Consider the following 16,931-nt stretch of genomic DNA (forward strand, 5'->3'; position numbering starts at 1 on the left):
TGTATATTACAGAAAAGCCTGTAATGAGGGAAAGAATAGGGCCCCTCGAAGATCACAGCGGATGTCCATGTGTGGATCTGCTGGGGGTGGGCAAGGTTGTCCATGAATATTTCTTCCCTGTTTCTACCAAGGAGAAAGATACGAAGACTCGGGATCTCAGTCAAGTTAATTGGGATTTTGTTGGGAATAGTCTTCATTACACTAGAGGAGGTGCTGGGCGTCTTCAATGATATGAAGGTAGAAAAACATCTGAGGCAACTTGATTGTCATGGACGTGTTCGATATTGGTTTATTGATTTAGTTTACTTTAGAGATACAGCGCAGAAACAGGCTCTTCGGCCCACTGAGTCAACGCCAACCAGCGATCCGCATTATACTAGCAAACAACTAGGACCAATTTACAATCTTTACCGCAGCCAATTAACCTGCAAACCTGTACGTCTTTGGAGTGCGGGAGGAAACCAGCGCACCTGGTGAAAACCCACGTGGAGAACGTGCAAACTCCGTACAGACAGCGCCCATGGTCAGGATCGAACCCGGGTCTCTGGCGCCGTGAGGCAGCAACTCTACCGCTGCACCGCCCTCATTAAGGGTAAAACTAACGAGAGAGGGAATGGAAAGGCGACTTTTCAGGATGGCCTCCCTCTTGTGACCCTCTGAAGATGGGTTTTACCTTCTGATTCTCAAGCTGGTATTAACCTGCCTTTAATGACCATCGAACAACATTGTGAAAGGCGGACAGAGAGTAGTCTCCCCTCCTTTTCCCCCACACAGAAGTACACGGCAGTTTCAGGCCATTAACTTGGAATATTTAATTTTTATCTGTTATGAAGATCAATGGAGACATTTGCCATCACATAGTTAAGTAATCTGACCTTAACCAGGCTGCCAGGGTCTCGGAGAGATGAGCTGTTATAGTCTCTCCTTTGATATATGAAGACTATGTTTGTTTATGCAAGACCTTTCTGCTTAACTGAAGCAGATATGGAGTGGGCATTGGATGACATGCATGGCATTCAGTAAAATTTACGCTCAGCTTTGACAGTAATAATAATTTTATCTCTGCACAGATTCCAGGCATTCTACGTCTCTTTAGATAAGTGCACAGCTGTAGAAAAAAGTATTGACTTGCTTAGGGCAGCACAGTGGTGCAGCTGGTAGATCTGCTGCCTCATAGCGCCTGAGACCCAGGTTCGATCCTGACCTCGGGTGCTGTCTGTACGGAGTTTGCACGTTCTCCCCGTGACCGCGTGGGTTTTCTCTGGGTTCTCCGGCTGTTTCACTCTATGATTCTATGTGAAAGCCATTTGTACGTGAAACCAGGAGAGGGAACACCTTCATAATAAAGCAGCGGCAGGCTTGACCTCCCATAAAGCAGCAACTTAATCGAACATTAATGCCTCGTGGATGTCATGATTCAGGAATCTCTATTACAGAACCACTCCTTGGCCATGTTACTGTAGATCATCTCTTCCTCCTGCAGGTAATAGATTACGGATAAACTTGCCACTTGCCTCGCCCTCTGGTGTTACTTGGATTCATCTGACAGCAGCATCACTGAATGGTACCAAATGCTAACATCAATCTTGCTGCTTTTATGCATGTTTTAGTTCAGGCTATTGCCAAGGTCGGGCAGGAGATGATGCACTGCAGTGCTGGATCCCTTCACGAGGACCAGAGGTTGGTCAACTCTGTGTGATAGTAATGCATGTTTTTCTGCTGCAGGGGTGCCCGCCTGATGCTGGGGACTTCCGGCACCAGCAATGCTCCGCGCACAATGACCTGAAGTACCAGGGACAATATTACGAGTGGGTTCCCGTCTACAATGACCCAGAGGCTCAGTGTGCGCTGAAGTGTCAGGCCCGGGGAACTGACCTGATCGTGGAACTATCGCCCAAGGTCCTCGACGGTACTCGATGCAACACCGAGTCTCACAACATGTGCATCAGTGGGATTTGTCAGGTAACTTTACAAAACCCTTTCATAATTATCACCAAAGATTCCTCATAGTTTGTTTCAGTAATGGGCCCGTCCCACTTACGCAACTTTATCGGCGACTGCCGGCACCCGTCATGGGTCTTTGCAGGTCTGTTGCACCATGTTGAAAATCCAGCGGCGACCAGAAAGACGCTACGACTCTTTGATTGACTGAGGAGACGACTCACGACCATACGGGCGACATCCTGGTGACATGTCGCGGGGTACATGAAGCCTGTATGGTCGTGAGTAGTCGCCCAAAGAGTCGTACCTTGTTCTGGTCGCCGCTGGATTTTCAACACGTTGAACATTTTCGGTGACCTGCTGCGACTATGATGGGTGCCAGCAGTCCCCGAAAAAATTGCGTAAGTGGGACAGGCCCTTTAGTCCATACTTGCAGAAAGAACTAATATTTAATTTAGTGTGGAAGTATTTTGGAACTCTAAACACTGTAAGTTGTATCTACTGTACACACTGTAAATGGCTCAATTGTAATCATGTATTGTCTTTCTGCTGACTGGTTAGCACGCAACAAAAGCTTTTCACTGTACCTCGGTACACGTGACAATAAACTAAACTGTAACTGAGAGATTGAGGACGGGATATTCTCTCCAGTTCTGTTTATTGCATTTTAGAAAGAGCTTTTAAAAGTGGGAGAGACCGGAATGGTTTGTGGAACGATATGTGAAGGATCGGGAAAGCCATGATTTCTCTCTTCAAAAAAGGGAAGGCTAAGCCAAGATTTGATACAACTGTTTAAAATCCTAACTGTTTGGAGAGCTTGAATAGAGTAAAATAGTTTATGAAGGCTAAATAGTCAATTAGCAGAATCTTTGCATCTCAGGTCATTGGCAATGGAACATGCGTGACATGAGGAAAAACATCTTTTGCAATGGTTAATTGGGGTTTAATAAGTGCAGTAAATTGCTAATGGATGCAAGGCAGCTTTCAAATGGGAACTGGATAAATATATTAAGGTTAGAAGGAAACAGCAAGAAAGGAAGATAGACGCAAAAAGCTGGAGTAACTCAGCGGGACTGGCAGCATCTCTGGAGAGAAGGAATGGGTGATGTTTCGGGTTAAGAATCTTCTTCAGACTGATTGAAGGGTTTGAAGAAGGGTCTCAACCCGATACATCACCTGTTCCTTCTCCTCAGAGATGCTGCCTGGCCCACTGAGTTACTCCAGCTTTTTGTGTCTATCTTTGGTTTAAGCCAGCATCTGCAGTTCCTTCCTACACACAACAGCAAGAAACTGCAGATGCTGGAATCTTGTGCAATAAGCAAAGTGCTGTAGGAACTCAGCGGATCAGGCAGCTGGGAATAGACAGATGGAGTTTCAGGTCGGGATCCTTCTTCGGATAGAAAAGAGTAGGAATATTGGGCCATCTCGATTGCTCTTTGAAAGATGAACTTCTTGATCAGAGTGGCCATCTGGGCGCAGTGGGTAGAGCTGCTGCCTCAGAGCGCCAGAAACCCGGGTTCGATCCTGACCTAAGGTGCTATCTGTGTGGAGTTTGCATGTTCCCTGACTGCATGGGTTTAATCCGGGTGTTCCGGTTTCCTCCCACATCCCAAAGACGTGCAGCTTGGTAGTTCAAAGATAGACACAAAATGCTGGAGTAACTCAGTGGGACAGGCAGCATCTCTGGAGATGTTTCAGGTTGAAACCCTTCATCAGACTGACTGAATGACTTCAGTCTGAAGAAGGGTCTCGACCTGAAACATCTCCAGAGATGCTGCCTGTCCCGCTGAGTTACTCCAGCATTTATTTGTGTATCTGGTTTAAACCAGCATCTGCAGTTCCTTTCTACACAGGTCGGCAGTCCAATTGGCTTCTGTAAATTGTCCCAAATGTGCAGGGAGTGGATGAGAAAGTGAGATGACACATATCTAGTGTGAATGGGTCACATGGAATGCATCGATGGTTTGGACTCGGTGGGCCACAGGGTCTGTTTCCAAACTAAAATCAATGATAATATCGGGTCAAGCACAAGACTCCAGGATATGGGGCCATTGCTTTGTTTCCTTATTCCCTGAAACAAAATATTTGGAGGGCGTTCCGTAACTCCACCACCAGCATGGACCAGTTTAGAAAATAAACCACATGGAAAATCATGAGCGAAAGAATTATTTATTATCATGTTCCTGATCTTGTTTTAATGTGCAAGTTCTCAGACATTTTGGTAAATATAATGATGTGATGGACTGAGTCAGGAAGTAGCAATGTCAAATTTGGGTTGAAGATTGAAGACCAGAGGTCACTGGAAGTGCTGGCAGAGTTTGAGTTTGACAGGGTTGAGATCCTGGGAAAGAAAAGTATAAATGATGTGATATGTGTTGCTTGTGGCGATGTGCTTGTGTCTGTTCGAATAGAGTCCTTGACATTTTAAAATTAACTCGTTGGGATGAATAAAACATCAGCGGGTCAGGCAGCATCCCTGAAGACCAATGTGTAGCAAGGAACTGCAGATGCTGGTTCAAATCGAAGATAGAGACAAAATAGTGGAGTAACTCAGCGGGACAGGCAGCATCTCTGGAGAGAAGGAATGGGTGACGTTTCAGGTCGAGACCCTTCTTCAGAATCACATCATTCTGAAGAAGGGTCTCGGGCTGAAGCGTTACACATTCCTTCTCTCCAGAGATGCTGCCTGTCCAACTGAGTTACTCCAGCTTTTTGTGTCCATGGAGAGAACAATAATAATAATAATAATGGATGGGATTTATATAGCGCCTTTCTAATACTCAAGGCGCTTTACATCGCATTATTCATTCACTCCTCAGTCACACTCGGTGGTGGTAAGCTACTTCTGTAGCCACAGCTGCCCTGGGGCAGACTGACGGAAGCGTGGCTGCCAATCTGCGCCTACGGCCCCTCCGACCACCACCAATCACTCACACACATTCACACACAGGCAAAGGTGGGTGAAGTGTCTTGCCCAAGGACACAACGACAGTATGCACTCCAAGCGGGATTCGAACCGGCTACCTTCCGGTTGCCAGCCGAACACTTAGCCCATTGTGCCATCTGTCGTCCCAATGGGCGTGGAGTCTGCTAGAGGAGTAGTGAGCTGTTGTTCCAGGAGTGACCAGAGACGGCCGGTCACTTCGTGGAACATTGTAATCCCATGTCCAGAAAGCTGCTCTTTGCCCTTCCCCCAAAAATGCCAACAGCCAGTGCGCAACTGTTATAGATTCATAGCGCCAAACAGGCCCTTCAGCCCAACCTGACTATGCTGACCGACATGTCCCACCCTCAACCGTTGCAGAAATCACTTTGTACGGCCAAGAATAAGTTGCGCCTGGAATTGCTTGGTGGAATTTCTGCTGATTTATGAATCGACAACTGCAGGAATAAGTGTTATTTCAGAGTTGGGGGTGATGAGGAAAGCAGCGGCGGTTCACTGACTCTCTGGCTCCGAGCGGCTGAGGTGCTAAAAAGCGAAGGATTAAAGGTGGATCCAGAGCTAAGGAAACCTCCACATCAGGCATGTGGAGGACACAAAGGCCTTGCCGAGGAAATTCTTTGCTGGCTTGCTCCTGGCATGCAGCCTGTGGGAATGCAAATCAGGAAATTGTGCAAACACAGCCGACAATTTTCTTCTCAATAATTTTTAAAGGATGTAAAACTATGGGCTGTCCACAATATACTGCTGCGTGTTCCCTGTGGACTCTCCCCTCATGCCAAGAGCTTGCAGTTGGAAAATTAACCTCTGTGACTTTGTACAATTTAAAGAACAAGCTACTCTTTGCTGCAGTGAAGGGCAAGGGGAGGCCAGCACTCACACAAGTGTCACTCTGGGAACCGACAACAGTTCAGTTTTAAGGCGCATGTTCACAAAGAATCAAATGGATATATAAAGCATGTGGAAAACAGACACAAAATGCTGGAGTAACTCAGCGGGACAGGCAGTATCTCTGGAGAGAAGGAATGGGTGATATTTCAGGTCGAGACCCTTCTTCCGACTGAGGGTTAAGGGAGATGGAGTCTAGAAGTATGGAATGGTAAGGTGTGAAAACAAGCAACATTGCAAAAGTGGGAGGGTTAGGGTGATAAGTGAGGGAGAATTAGTCCGGATGTAAGGAATGGAATAAAGAGGAAACTGCAGCCGGGGAAACCTTTTGATCAAAATCCAGAGGATGAGATATGATCTGACCAACTTAAACTAAATCGACATTAGCATATTTTTGTTGTAATGTCCTGCAGTCATAGTTTGCTCAGTAATGCAGAGCACCAGAAACATCTTGGCCATATCATCATTAATCTATACAAGTAAGCGGTTGCCAAAAGCATGGTTTACCTGTTGTCAATATGTGACGTGCCTTGCCCACGGTCTTTCATGTTGCACCAGGCTATCAATTCTTCTAACTATTCCCCAGTGATTTCATGCCCGAGCAAGCAACACGCCTGGACTCCCATCTTGTCCCAGGCCTGTGTCAGATGCTCAGATACATTTACACAAAATTTCCAGCGCTGTAAATTTGTGATTTTGACTGAAGAAGCCGCTTAGACTTTGGGCTAAAGGGCCTGTTTCCATGCTATATCTTTTAATTCAATTAAGGTCATAAGTGTTAGGAGCAGAATAAGGCCATTCGGCCCATCAAGTCTATTCCGCCATTCAATCATGACTGATCCATCTCTCCCTCCTATTCTCCCCCATTTTCCTGCCTTCTCCCCATAACCCCTGACATCCATACTAATGTAATTCATTCAAATTACAAATAGGCCCAGACATTCACAGCAAGAAGAAAGATCCTCTGGGCTTAATGGAATAGATGTCCCAGGGAGAACATTATGTACAAATGATGAACGGGAAGCATTTGCTTTCTTTGACATCACTTCCATTTTGCTCTCTGCTTTATTGTAAGTATGAGAGTAAAACATATTTGCAAGATTTCAATCCATTTATGATCAGTAAAGCAAAGACTGCACTCGGGGAAGAAACTTATTGCTGAATTAATATGATATACGCAGGCCCTACAGTTTGATAAATAGGCTGTGTTATGACTCTTAGTCTTTGATGAACTCCTTAAAAATGGATCTATCTTACTGAGTGAAACGATAGATAAGAACTGAAGGACTGCAGATATACTGACAGAAACAGAGCAGTGTATTTTTCATTTGATAACTAATTATTTTCTCTCGATTTCTTTCTGTCGGAAGCTAATTATAGAATTCATTTTCCAACTTTTTTCCATGCTACAATATTTAGGCTTTATTCAGAATGCTTTTCTGTAAAGGAACCATTTCAATGGCTGTATTCAACTGGAATGCCAGAGACATGAGGCTTAGCCCCTTGTTCATCATTACCACTGACCCAAGTAATTCAGTAACTGACAATGGCCATTTGTTTTATAAGTGGCCGAATTCTGTGCTTGTTAATTAACTGCAACGTTAAAGGAGCATTATTGCAGCTGCACGGCAGCAAAGTGCGCTTGTGAGTGGGAACAATTAAACGGGAATGTTGCTGGTTCAAGTTTCCCTCAGTCTCAGGCATTGCAACATATTTTCACCAGTGACATTAAACAGACATCTCCACTGTCCCAAACTGAAGGCAAGACAAATGGCATTGTTCTGTAAAAGATCACTGCTTAATCTTATGAAGAATGAAATATATATTCAAACGTGTTGCAAATGAAGACAAATGATGCAAAGGAAAAGAAACAAAAACACATTTTGGCAATTACCAACTTTATTGAGTGTGTTTTAGTTTAGTTTTGGGTTGGTCTAAAGAAGTGTCTCGACCCGAAATGTTGCTTCCATGTTCTCCAGAGATGCTGCCTGACTCTCCGAGTTACTCCAGCATTTTTTCATCAATCATGCTCCACAATTCTTGATTTCTGCTTCCAAATTGATTTACAAACCAAGCTATTCCATCTGTTTGAATCTTTTATCAAATAATGCCTTTGACTTTGTTTTAATGAACAGTCCCCACCAAATAACTGCGGTACCACGATTATAGTTACAAAATGCTGGAGTAACTCAGCGGGTCAGGCAGCATTTCTGGAGAAAAGGAATAGGTGACATTTCGGATCGAGGCCCATTTCGTCTGAAGAAGGGTGTCGAATCGAAACACAGCTATTCCTTTACTCCAGAGATACTGCCTGACCCGCTGAGTTACTCCAGCATTATATGTCTATCCAACCAACATCTACAGTTCTTTCCTACACCACGATTGTAGTATGTTATTAACGTTCCAGAATTCCCATGATCATATACCACTGTGGCAAGTTGTGAAATTGGATTCAGCCGTATGTGGGCCGGCACCACTTGTACATCACCATGAATCTGTATGATGCTCAAAAACAAGCAGTTCAATTGCGCTCTTTGTGGGGATGAATCAGACACACTTGTACTGTTATTTTACAGTCTCTTCACCAAATTTATTAAATTACGACAGGCAGAGACATTGTCGACAGTCAGGACCGTTTTCTAAAGGGCCCGTCCCACTTGGCAACTGTTTTGGCGACTGCCAGCGTCATTGACTGTCGTATCAAGGTCACCGAATGATTTTGAACATTCCAAAATCCAGTGGCAACAAAAAAACTGTTGCGACACTTGAGGTAACACCGCTCGTCAATGCGTCATCACGCCGCGTCACGTCGCGTCACGCCGCATCACACCGTATCACGCCGCATCACGCCGTATCACGCCGCATCACGCATGTTTCAGGTGAAGAAGGTTCTAGACCCGAAACGTCACCCATTCCTTCTCTCCAGAGATGCTGAGTTACTCCAGCTTGTTGCGTCTATCTTCACTTTGTTGGATAATTGGATAAGGGTCGAGACCCTTCTTCATAAGAATGGGTGTGTCAGCAATTAGTTCAAATCTACGGTAGACAAAAATGCTGGAGAAACTCAGCGGGTGAGACAGCATCTATGGAGCGAAGGAGTAGGCAACGTTTCGGGTTGAAACCATTCTTCAGTTCAAATCTACCCCAGTTAAACCTCTCAGAGGTCAGATGGACTCTCTGAGTTACACACCAAAAAGCCGGAATTATTTTCCAAGTGGGAATACAAATGGAATTTTGATCCTGATTGCAACCTGACTGTAGTTGTGAAAGTGAGCGTTTGTAAGTAAGGCGCGTTACCGGTGAATAAATGTGACCTTCAAACTCCTGGTATCATTTTGCTAATGTTGATTCAACTCCCTCAGCCAGTTTCCTTATTAACGTCTGATCTGTACCTCAAATGTATTTAATCAACCTTGCTCAATATTTATCATTTAATATCCTTCGCCAAAGAAAAATCTATCAATCTTAATCTTGAATCTTTCAGTTGACTGTGCATACACAGGGCTTCTCCAGGTTACCAGGGGCTTAACAGATATACAGTAATCCGCTCCGGTGATCTGGCATTGATTTTAAGATTATTTTTCCTCCTTCTGGATACCCACAACAGAGGAAATTGGTTCCCTCTATCCGGCTATTTATTGTTTGAAATACCTTGATTAGATTGGATTTCAACCTTTGAAACAGGAGAGAAGGGTCTGGTTTATGCAAGTCTTCCAGTGAAACATTGTATCATACTCTCATCTGAGCATAAATATTCTCCCAAAGCCTCTGTTTAGTTTAGTTTAGAGGTACAGCGTGGAAACGGGCCCTGGGAAACAACCGTACACTAGTTCTATGTCATCCCAGTTTCAGATTTTACACATGAGCGACAATTTATAACTACTGAAGCCAATTAACCTTCAAAACTGCACGTCTTTGAAAAGTGGGAGGAAACCGGAGCATCCGGAGAAAGCCCACGCAGGTCACGGGGAGAACGTACAAACTCCGTACAGACAGCACCCGCAATAGACAATAGACAATAGGTACAGGAGTAGGCCATTCGGCCCTTCGAGCCAGCACCACCATTCAATGTGATCATGGCTGATCATCCCCAATCAGTACCCCGTTCCTGCCTTCTCCCCATATCCCATGACTCCGCTATCTTTAAGAGCCCTATCTAGCTCTCTCTTGAAAGCATCCAGAGAACCGGCCTCCACCGCCCTCTGAGGCAGAGAATTCCACAGACTCACAACTCTCTGTGTGAAAAAGTGTTTCCTCATCTCCGTTCTAAATGGCTTACCCCTTATTCTTAAAGTGTGGCCCCTGGTTCCAGTCACGATCCAACCCTGGTCTCTGGCGCTGTGAGACAGCAGCTCTACCCGCTGCGCCACCGTGCTGCCCCAAACATAAACAGCACTCCTGAGGAAGTGCGCGTGCTCAGCTTTGAACTGTGCACAATAAATAGCATTAAATCCATTTTGAGGAATGTAACAGAATCCTGGCATTCACTAAACGTTGCCAACCCTGGCATAGCTTGTACTGTGTGAATAATAGAACTTGCTCACTTTGATAACGTCAAATCTATAACCATAATGAACAATCATTGCATCCCCTGACAGCAACATGAAGATCATTGATGGAGCTAAATGACCTTTTTATGCACCGACATAAACAAAATGTAAGGACTTTTTTTTTAAATCTGTCTTTGTGAGGTAATTTCCCTTTGATCCTAATCATCTGGTACTTTTTACAAAGTAGCCCAAATCTTGACCCACCACAAAGCGTTGAGTCACGTTAATCTTAATGCCAATGTGGGAGGATTCATTTTGTAAATTAATGATTCAAAATGCTAGTTGTAAATTGCTTTTGTAGATTTCAGCCTTATCCAATTCACCAAAACCCCTCATTATTACATATTCATGAATGCAACCTCAATCTTAACCATCATTTATTATGTTAGAATAATGGATGCAGAAATCGGAAACCAAGTCGTGGAGCATTCTTGCAAGAAGCATGTAGTTCATTGCAAAGTTTGCTACCTGACGGTACAAAGGTCGATTGTACTGAAGAAAAGCGAAAGCTAGCGACAGATTAAGCTCTAAATGTAAGCCTGCGACATAGTCAACTCTCTGTGGCGACTTCACAGTTGCAGCAACATGGGTCTCTAACTTCAAGTAACCCCTGCATTCCCTCTCTCTCCATCCCTCCCCCACCCTAGTCACACCATCTGTTTGTTCTGACCCAGCCAACAGGTAACAATGAGCTGTTACCTTTCTTTATTCCATATCGTTCATCCATTTGTTCTATATTTGTCTCCATCATTGTCTATATCTCTCCTTTCCCTTTCCCGTGACTCTCAGTCTGAAGAAGGGTCTCGACCCGAAACGTCACCCATTCCTTCTCGCCAGAGATGCTGCCTGTCCCGCTGAGTTACTCCAGCATTTTGTGTCTATTTTCGGTTTAAACCAGCATCTGCAGTTTCTTCCTGCACCAATCTTGGGCCGTTGCCCGTGTGGAGTTTGCATACTCTCCTTGTTACTGCGTAGTTTCCACTTCCTCTCGCATCTGAGAGACACACTGTCTGCTTGGCTAATTGTTGTCTGTAGATTACCCCTGGTATAGGTTGGTGGCTGGAGAACACGGGTGGTGTTAGCGGGGCATGTGAGCGAGAGGAGGTGACAGTGAAAGAGTGAGGACATTGCTTTGGTTGTGATTGTGGACTTAACTGAATAAGTGTCAGATTTTCCTTTATTGTAGATTTTGTTTCGTTTTAGTTTAGAGATACAGCGCAGAAACAGGCCCTTCGGCCCACCGAGTCCGTGCCGACCAGCGATCCCCACACAATAACACCATCCTACACACACTAGAGACAATTTACAATCTTTACCGAAACCAATTAACCTACAAACCTGCACATCTTTGGATTGTGGGAGGAAACCGGAGCACCCGGAGAAAACCCACGCAGGTCACGGGGAGAACGTACAAACTCCACACAGACAGCACCCGTGGTCAGGATTGAGCCTGGGTCCCTGGCGCTGTGAGGCAGCAACTCTACCCGCTGCACCACCATGCCGCCCCTGAAGGCATGTACAGCATCTAGTGATACGAGTGATTGATTGATACATTATTATAACAAGTGACAATTCACTGTGAAATCCTTTGTTTTGTAGTCACAAGGTCACACCCACCCCATCCTCCCTGATTTGCATCAGTGAGAAAAGCTGCCGTAACTCTGTCAGATGCTGGTTTACACCGAAGGTAGACACTAAATGCTGGAGTAACTTAGCGGGTCAGGCAGCATCTCTGGAGAGAAGGAATGGGTGACTCTCAGTCTGAACAAGGATTTCGACCCGAAACTTCATCTATTCCTTTTCTCCAGAGATGCTGTCTGACCTGCTGAGTTACTCCAGCTTTTGTGTCTGTCTATCCCAGCTCTGATGTGCCACCTCAGTCCAGCTTCGTGTCTGACATGCCTATCAAAGACATTAATGTTCTCATTCATTTCAAAGATACTGACTTAATTACATCCTCCAGCCTTAGAGGCAAATGTGTCAAAACTCTACCTTTAATGGGCTGTCATTTTAAAGCTACACCTCTGATTTATGGGAGGTTTCAACACACGAGCTCCACAGTCGTTAATTAAAAAAGCAACTGTTACATTCACCTGTGTTGCAGGAAGGTTCTGTCCCGACATTAATGAAAGCACCAATTAGTGTGAATGTTTGCAGACATTACATTACCATTACGCAACAATTCTTTAAACCTCAGTAAAATATTAGTTTAGTTTACATCATTTATCTTGCAATGCGAATTGAATGTGAAATGTCAAAGTCCCATTTGTAATTTTACACCCAAATAGTTTGTATTCTTGTATGATGTGCATATGTGTATATAATATAAATATATGTATATATGTGTGATATATACATACATATACATATAGACACACGTGGGTATATATAACGTATGTATACATGTGATGTATATGCACATTCAGACACATGCATGCATACATAATATATACATATCTGATGATGTCCAATTCATTTTTAATTCATGAATCCAGTGTTAATATTGCTAGTGTCCTCACCTGGACCACTGCCTCATTGTTTTCCCTGAGTTCTGTCGTGCACTTCATTATCAAGCTCACCTTGCTCTACTATTCAACAGATATTTATTTTAACATCATATTTAGTTTCATTTAGTTTAGAGACACAGCGCGGAAACAGGCCGTCCCGCCCACCGTGTCTGCACAGCCCAGCGATCCCCGCACATTAACGCTATCCTACACACGCACTAGGGACAACTTACACTCATACCAAGCCAATTGTGGAAGGAAACCGGAGCAGCCGGACAAAACCCACGCAGTCACGGGGAGAACGTACATCTCTGGCGCTGTAAAGGTTGTAAAGCAGCAACTCTACCGCTACGCCACCTACACTCAGATCTTGAGTTTTCTGTCGTCCAAAAATCTATCAATCTGAATTCTGAATGAAATCAATGGCTCCATGGCCCTCCAAGATAGAAAGTTAAAATTTATCCTTCTGGGTGAAGAAATGTCTCTACTTTACAATCCAAAATGACCCGTCCCTTTATTTTTAAACTGAAGTCCCCCCATTCCCTTCCACCCACTAACCCTCCCTCTGGTTTTACATTTCACTTCCAATGTTCTACCCTTATCAGGATCCACATCTGCTCCTTTTGTCAGACCTTCACCTCCAAGTCTTGCATTACTTATTCCACCCACCACCCACCACGGACCCCCTCACATGAACCCACTTGCCCCTTCCCTTCACTTCCCTTTAACAGACCCCCCCCCCCTTGCTTCATCAGCCTGTGAATGGATCCCAACCCAAAACGTTGTCTGTCCATTTCACTCTACTAATGCTGTCTGACCTGCTGAGTTCCTCCAACACTTTGTTCTTTGCTCAAGATCCCAGCACGTGATCTCCTGGTTCCAGGCTCCCCATATGTAGCAACATCCTCCTTTGTCAAGCTCTCTAAAAATGTTTTTTTTTAGTTTAGTTTTAGTATTAAAGATACCAAGCAGAAACAGGCCCTTCGGCCCACCAAGTCCGCGCCAACCAGAGATCCCCCCACACTAATACTATCCTATACACACTAGGGACAATTTTACATATTTACCAAGCCAATTAACCGACAAACCTGTACGTCTTTGTAGTAGGTATATAATGAAGTTATTCTCATTCTTCTGAACTTTAAAGAACCAAAGTCTAGCCTACACTGTCTCGCCGTGGCTCACATGCAGCTTCCCAGGAAGCAGTCTGCCAAATGTTTGCTCCGCTGCATTGAGAATAAATATATGTTGTTGACATCCAAACGTATATACAATTCATTCACAGACTGATGGGCAATCTCCAGAGTTCACTTCAAGCTGGGAAATTAATGGAAGTTTAAGAAAGGGAAATTAAATAGGGGCAATAAAAACATCATGAATTTTGGAAGAAGATTTCGCTGGTTAAATTTAAATTCTCTTTTAAAACAGTTTTAAAACAAGTGAGGAAATCTGGATGATGTAAAAAAAAAAATGTTCCAATCGAGTTTTTGGGAGATTTATCATGGACAAAAATTCCAGGTCTTTTCATCCACATATGGGAAAATTTAGTGTAGGAAGGAACGGCAGATGCTGGTTTACACCATAGACACAAAGTGCTGGAGTAACTCAGCGGGACAGGCAGCATTAGTTTGTACTGTGCAAAACAGCAAAATGTTATTCCTCAAATTGCATCAGGTCAGGGTTCCTGCTTCTCTCCCGAGGGTGATATGTATACAGGCAGATCCTCTTTAATATGATCTATTGATGCTGCCAGCAGCTATTATAGAACCTCAGTAATATGCAGACCATACGTTTTACAGGGCTGATGACATGACTGGAATATTACTGTGACTGCTATGATATATCAACATGCTTATCAGCTTTGACATAAACATTTGTGATATTTGTAACATGTTTTTATCTTCACTTGCCTGTCTTTGTTTAGTTTTCGGTTTAGTTTAGAGGTACAGAGCAAAAACTGGCCCTTCATCCCATCGAGTCCGCACCGACCAGTGATCCCCGCACACTAACACTATCCTACACACACGAGCAACAATTTACATTTATACTGAGCCAATTAACCTTTGGAGTGTGGGAAATCTGAGCTGAAACAGCGTGTTCATGTTGAAATCAGATTTTTAGCATTTGTGTTAGCCTCTGCACCAAGACTAACAATGTTTATATAGTGTATAAATGACTATGAGCAATGTTATTGTACTTATCACTTAACACATAAGGCTGGAACCTGCAGTGTGATATTATGGTATGTGCATGCATTGTGTGCGTATCAAAATTCTTTGACCCACAATCTAGGGAAAGAAAATGATTTAGTGCCTCGATCAGAGTAATCTGATACAAGGGTGTCGGATTCTAAAACCATTGGTAATTTGAGGTGTTAGATGTTGCGGTGTTTTGTTAAAATGGCACCAGGCTTCACCGATATCTGTTTAGACAAAAGTGCTGGAGAAACTCAGCGGGTGCAGCAGCATCTATGGAGCGAAGGAAATTGGCAACGTTTCGGGCCGAAACCCTAAGAATTAAAGGGCGTTCTTTTAGGAAGAAGATGAGGAGAAATTCCTTTAGACAGAGGGTGGTGAATCTGTGGAATTCTTTGCCACAGAAGGCTGTTGTGGCCAAGTCAGTGGATATTTTTTAAGGCAGAGATAGATAGATTCTTGATTAGTACGGGTTATGGGGAGAAGGCAGGAGAATGGGGTTAGGAAGGTGAGATAGATCAACCATGATTGAATGGTGGAGTAGACTTGATGGTCCGAATGGTCAAATTCTACTATTCCTTGTGACCTTCTGACCATCCCAGGTGACTCTCTGTGTGCTGGTCATAAAGGTGGATCTGCGATCACATATCACAATCGCTCCACTCTTTTCCCTTTATCCTGTATCTGTACACAGTGGACAACTCCATTGTGATCATGTATAGTCTTCCCACTGACTGGATAGCACGCAACAAAAGCTTTTCTCGGTACACGTGACAATAAACTAAACTCAAACTCAAACTGAAATAGATGTAACCTTATACTAAGATGAAGGTTCTTGCAGCAGAAATATTTATTTTACATATCTGATGCAGATTCTTTTGATTTAATTTCTCCTTGATAAAACCGTGAGGTTTTCCAGAAATTAAACAGAAGGTTAAGAATTCCGAACTCAAAGTCTAAACTGAATAAGATCTTTCCAAATGTATCTCCTATTTGCGATAAATGTCTTCTTCAGGAAGCAACTGTAACCCATTCCTTTGTCTCTTGTATAAAGTTACATAATTTCTGGAGAGGAATTTTTGAAATGTTTTCAAAAACACTGAAAATAAAATTGGATCCCGATATGGAACTGATCACTCTAGGTACTTCAGAAGCCTGCTCTGAGCTATCAATATTTCAAAGACGTTTCTTTAATTATGGCCTGATAATGGCGGAAAAACTAAACTTAAACTTTGGAAACATACATCAGTCCCTACTCTTAAGATGTGGATTATAAACATGTCCGAGACACTACATCCTGAAAATATCAGACTTGTCTTGGCAGAAAAACCAGATCATTTTTCGAAGACATGGACACCATTCATCGATTTATTACAAGGATAGTATGGCACAACACAACTTTGGATTTTAATCTAATTATGGGTTGGGTGAGGCGGGTGGGGAGGGATGTGAGGCAGGGATATCACCCCTTTTTTCTTTCTTTCTCTTTTTGTCCTTTTTATTTCCATTCCTCTCTTCTTTCTTTCATTTAATTCACACTTGGGCTGCACCACTTTGCTAGTTCTATCTTTGCACATCTCACTCTTTCTCTTTCTTGCTTCTTCTCCATTCTTTTCTTCCAACTAAAGCTAAAAAGTTAAAATTGCTGTATAATAACTGTATAATTTTAAATGCCGTTGGTTCTATTTTTGTACATTTGCTTCTAATAAATAAAAAAAATATATATTTTTTAAATGTTTAAAAAAGAATTCCGAACTCATCAACGGCCCAGGTTGAAGCGGACATTAGATTAGATCAGATACTTTTATTGCCGCAATGGTTCCCCATTCCCCCCCCCCCCCCCATTAGTTCTCATCACCCCATTCCCCCCCACCACCTCCTCCAACCTCACCCCCCCCCCCCCCCCCCA

The 16,931-nt window shown here is 43.5% G+C and overlaps 1 protein-coding gene across 1 annotated transcript in view; it reads left to right on the plus strand.

The window, feature by feature from the left end:
* The window catches only part of LOC116991698 (ADAMTS-like protein 3), a 272,285-nt gene that overhangs the window by 141,583 nt on the left and 113,771 nt on the right, over positions 1-16,931 (plus strand). Inside the window, exon 6 of the mRNA XM_033050541.1 lies at positions 1,726-1,962. Within this exon, the coding sequence (XP_032906432.1) occupies positions 1,726-1,962 (237 nt within the window). The remainder of the gene's footprint in view (positions 1-1,725; positions 1,963-16,931) is intronic.

This window comes from Amblyraja radiata, chromosome 34 (assembly GCF_010909765.2).
Source record: "Amblyraja radiata isolate CabotCenter1 chromosome 34, sAmbRad1.1.pri, whole genome shotgun sequence".
Taxonomy (NCBI): domain Eukaryota; kingdom Metazoa; phylum Chordata; class Chondrichthyes; order Rajiformes; family Rajidae; genus Amblyraja; species Amblyraja radiata.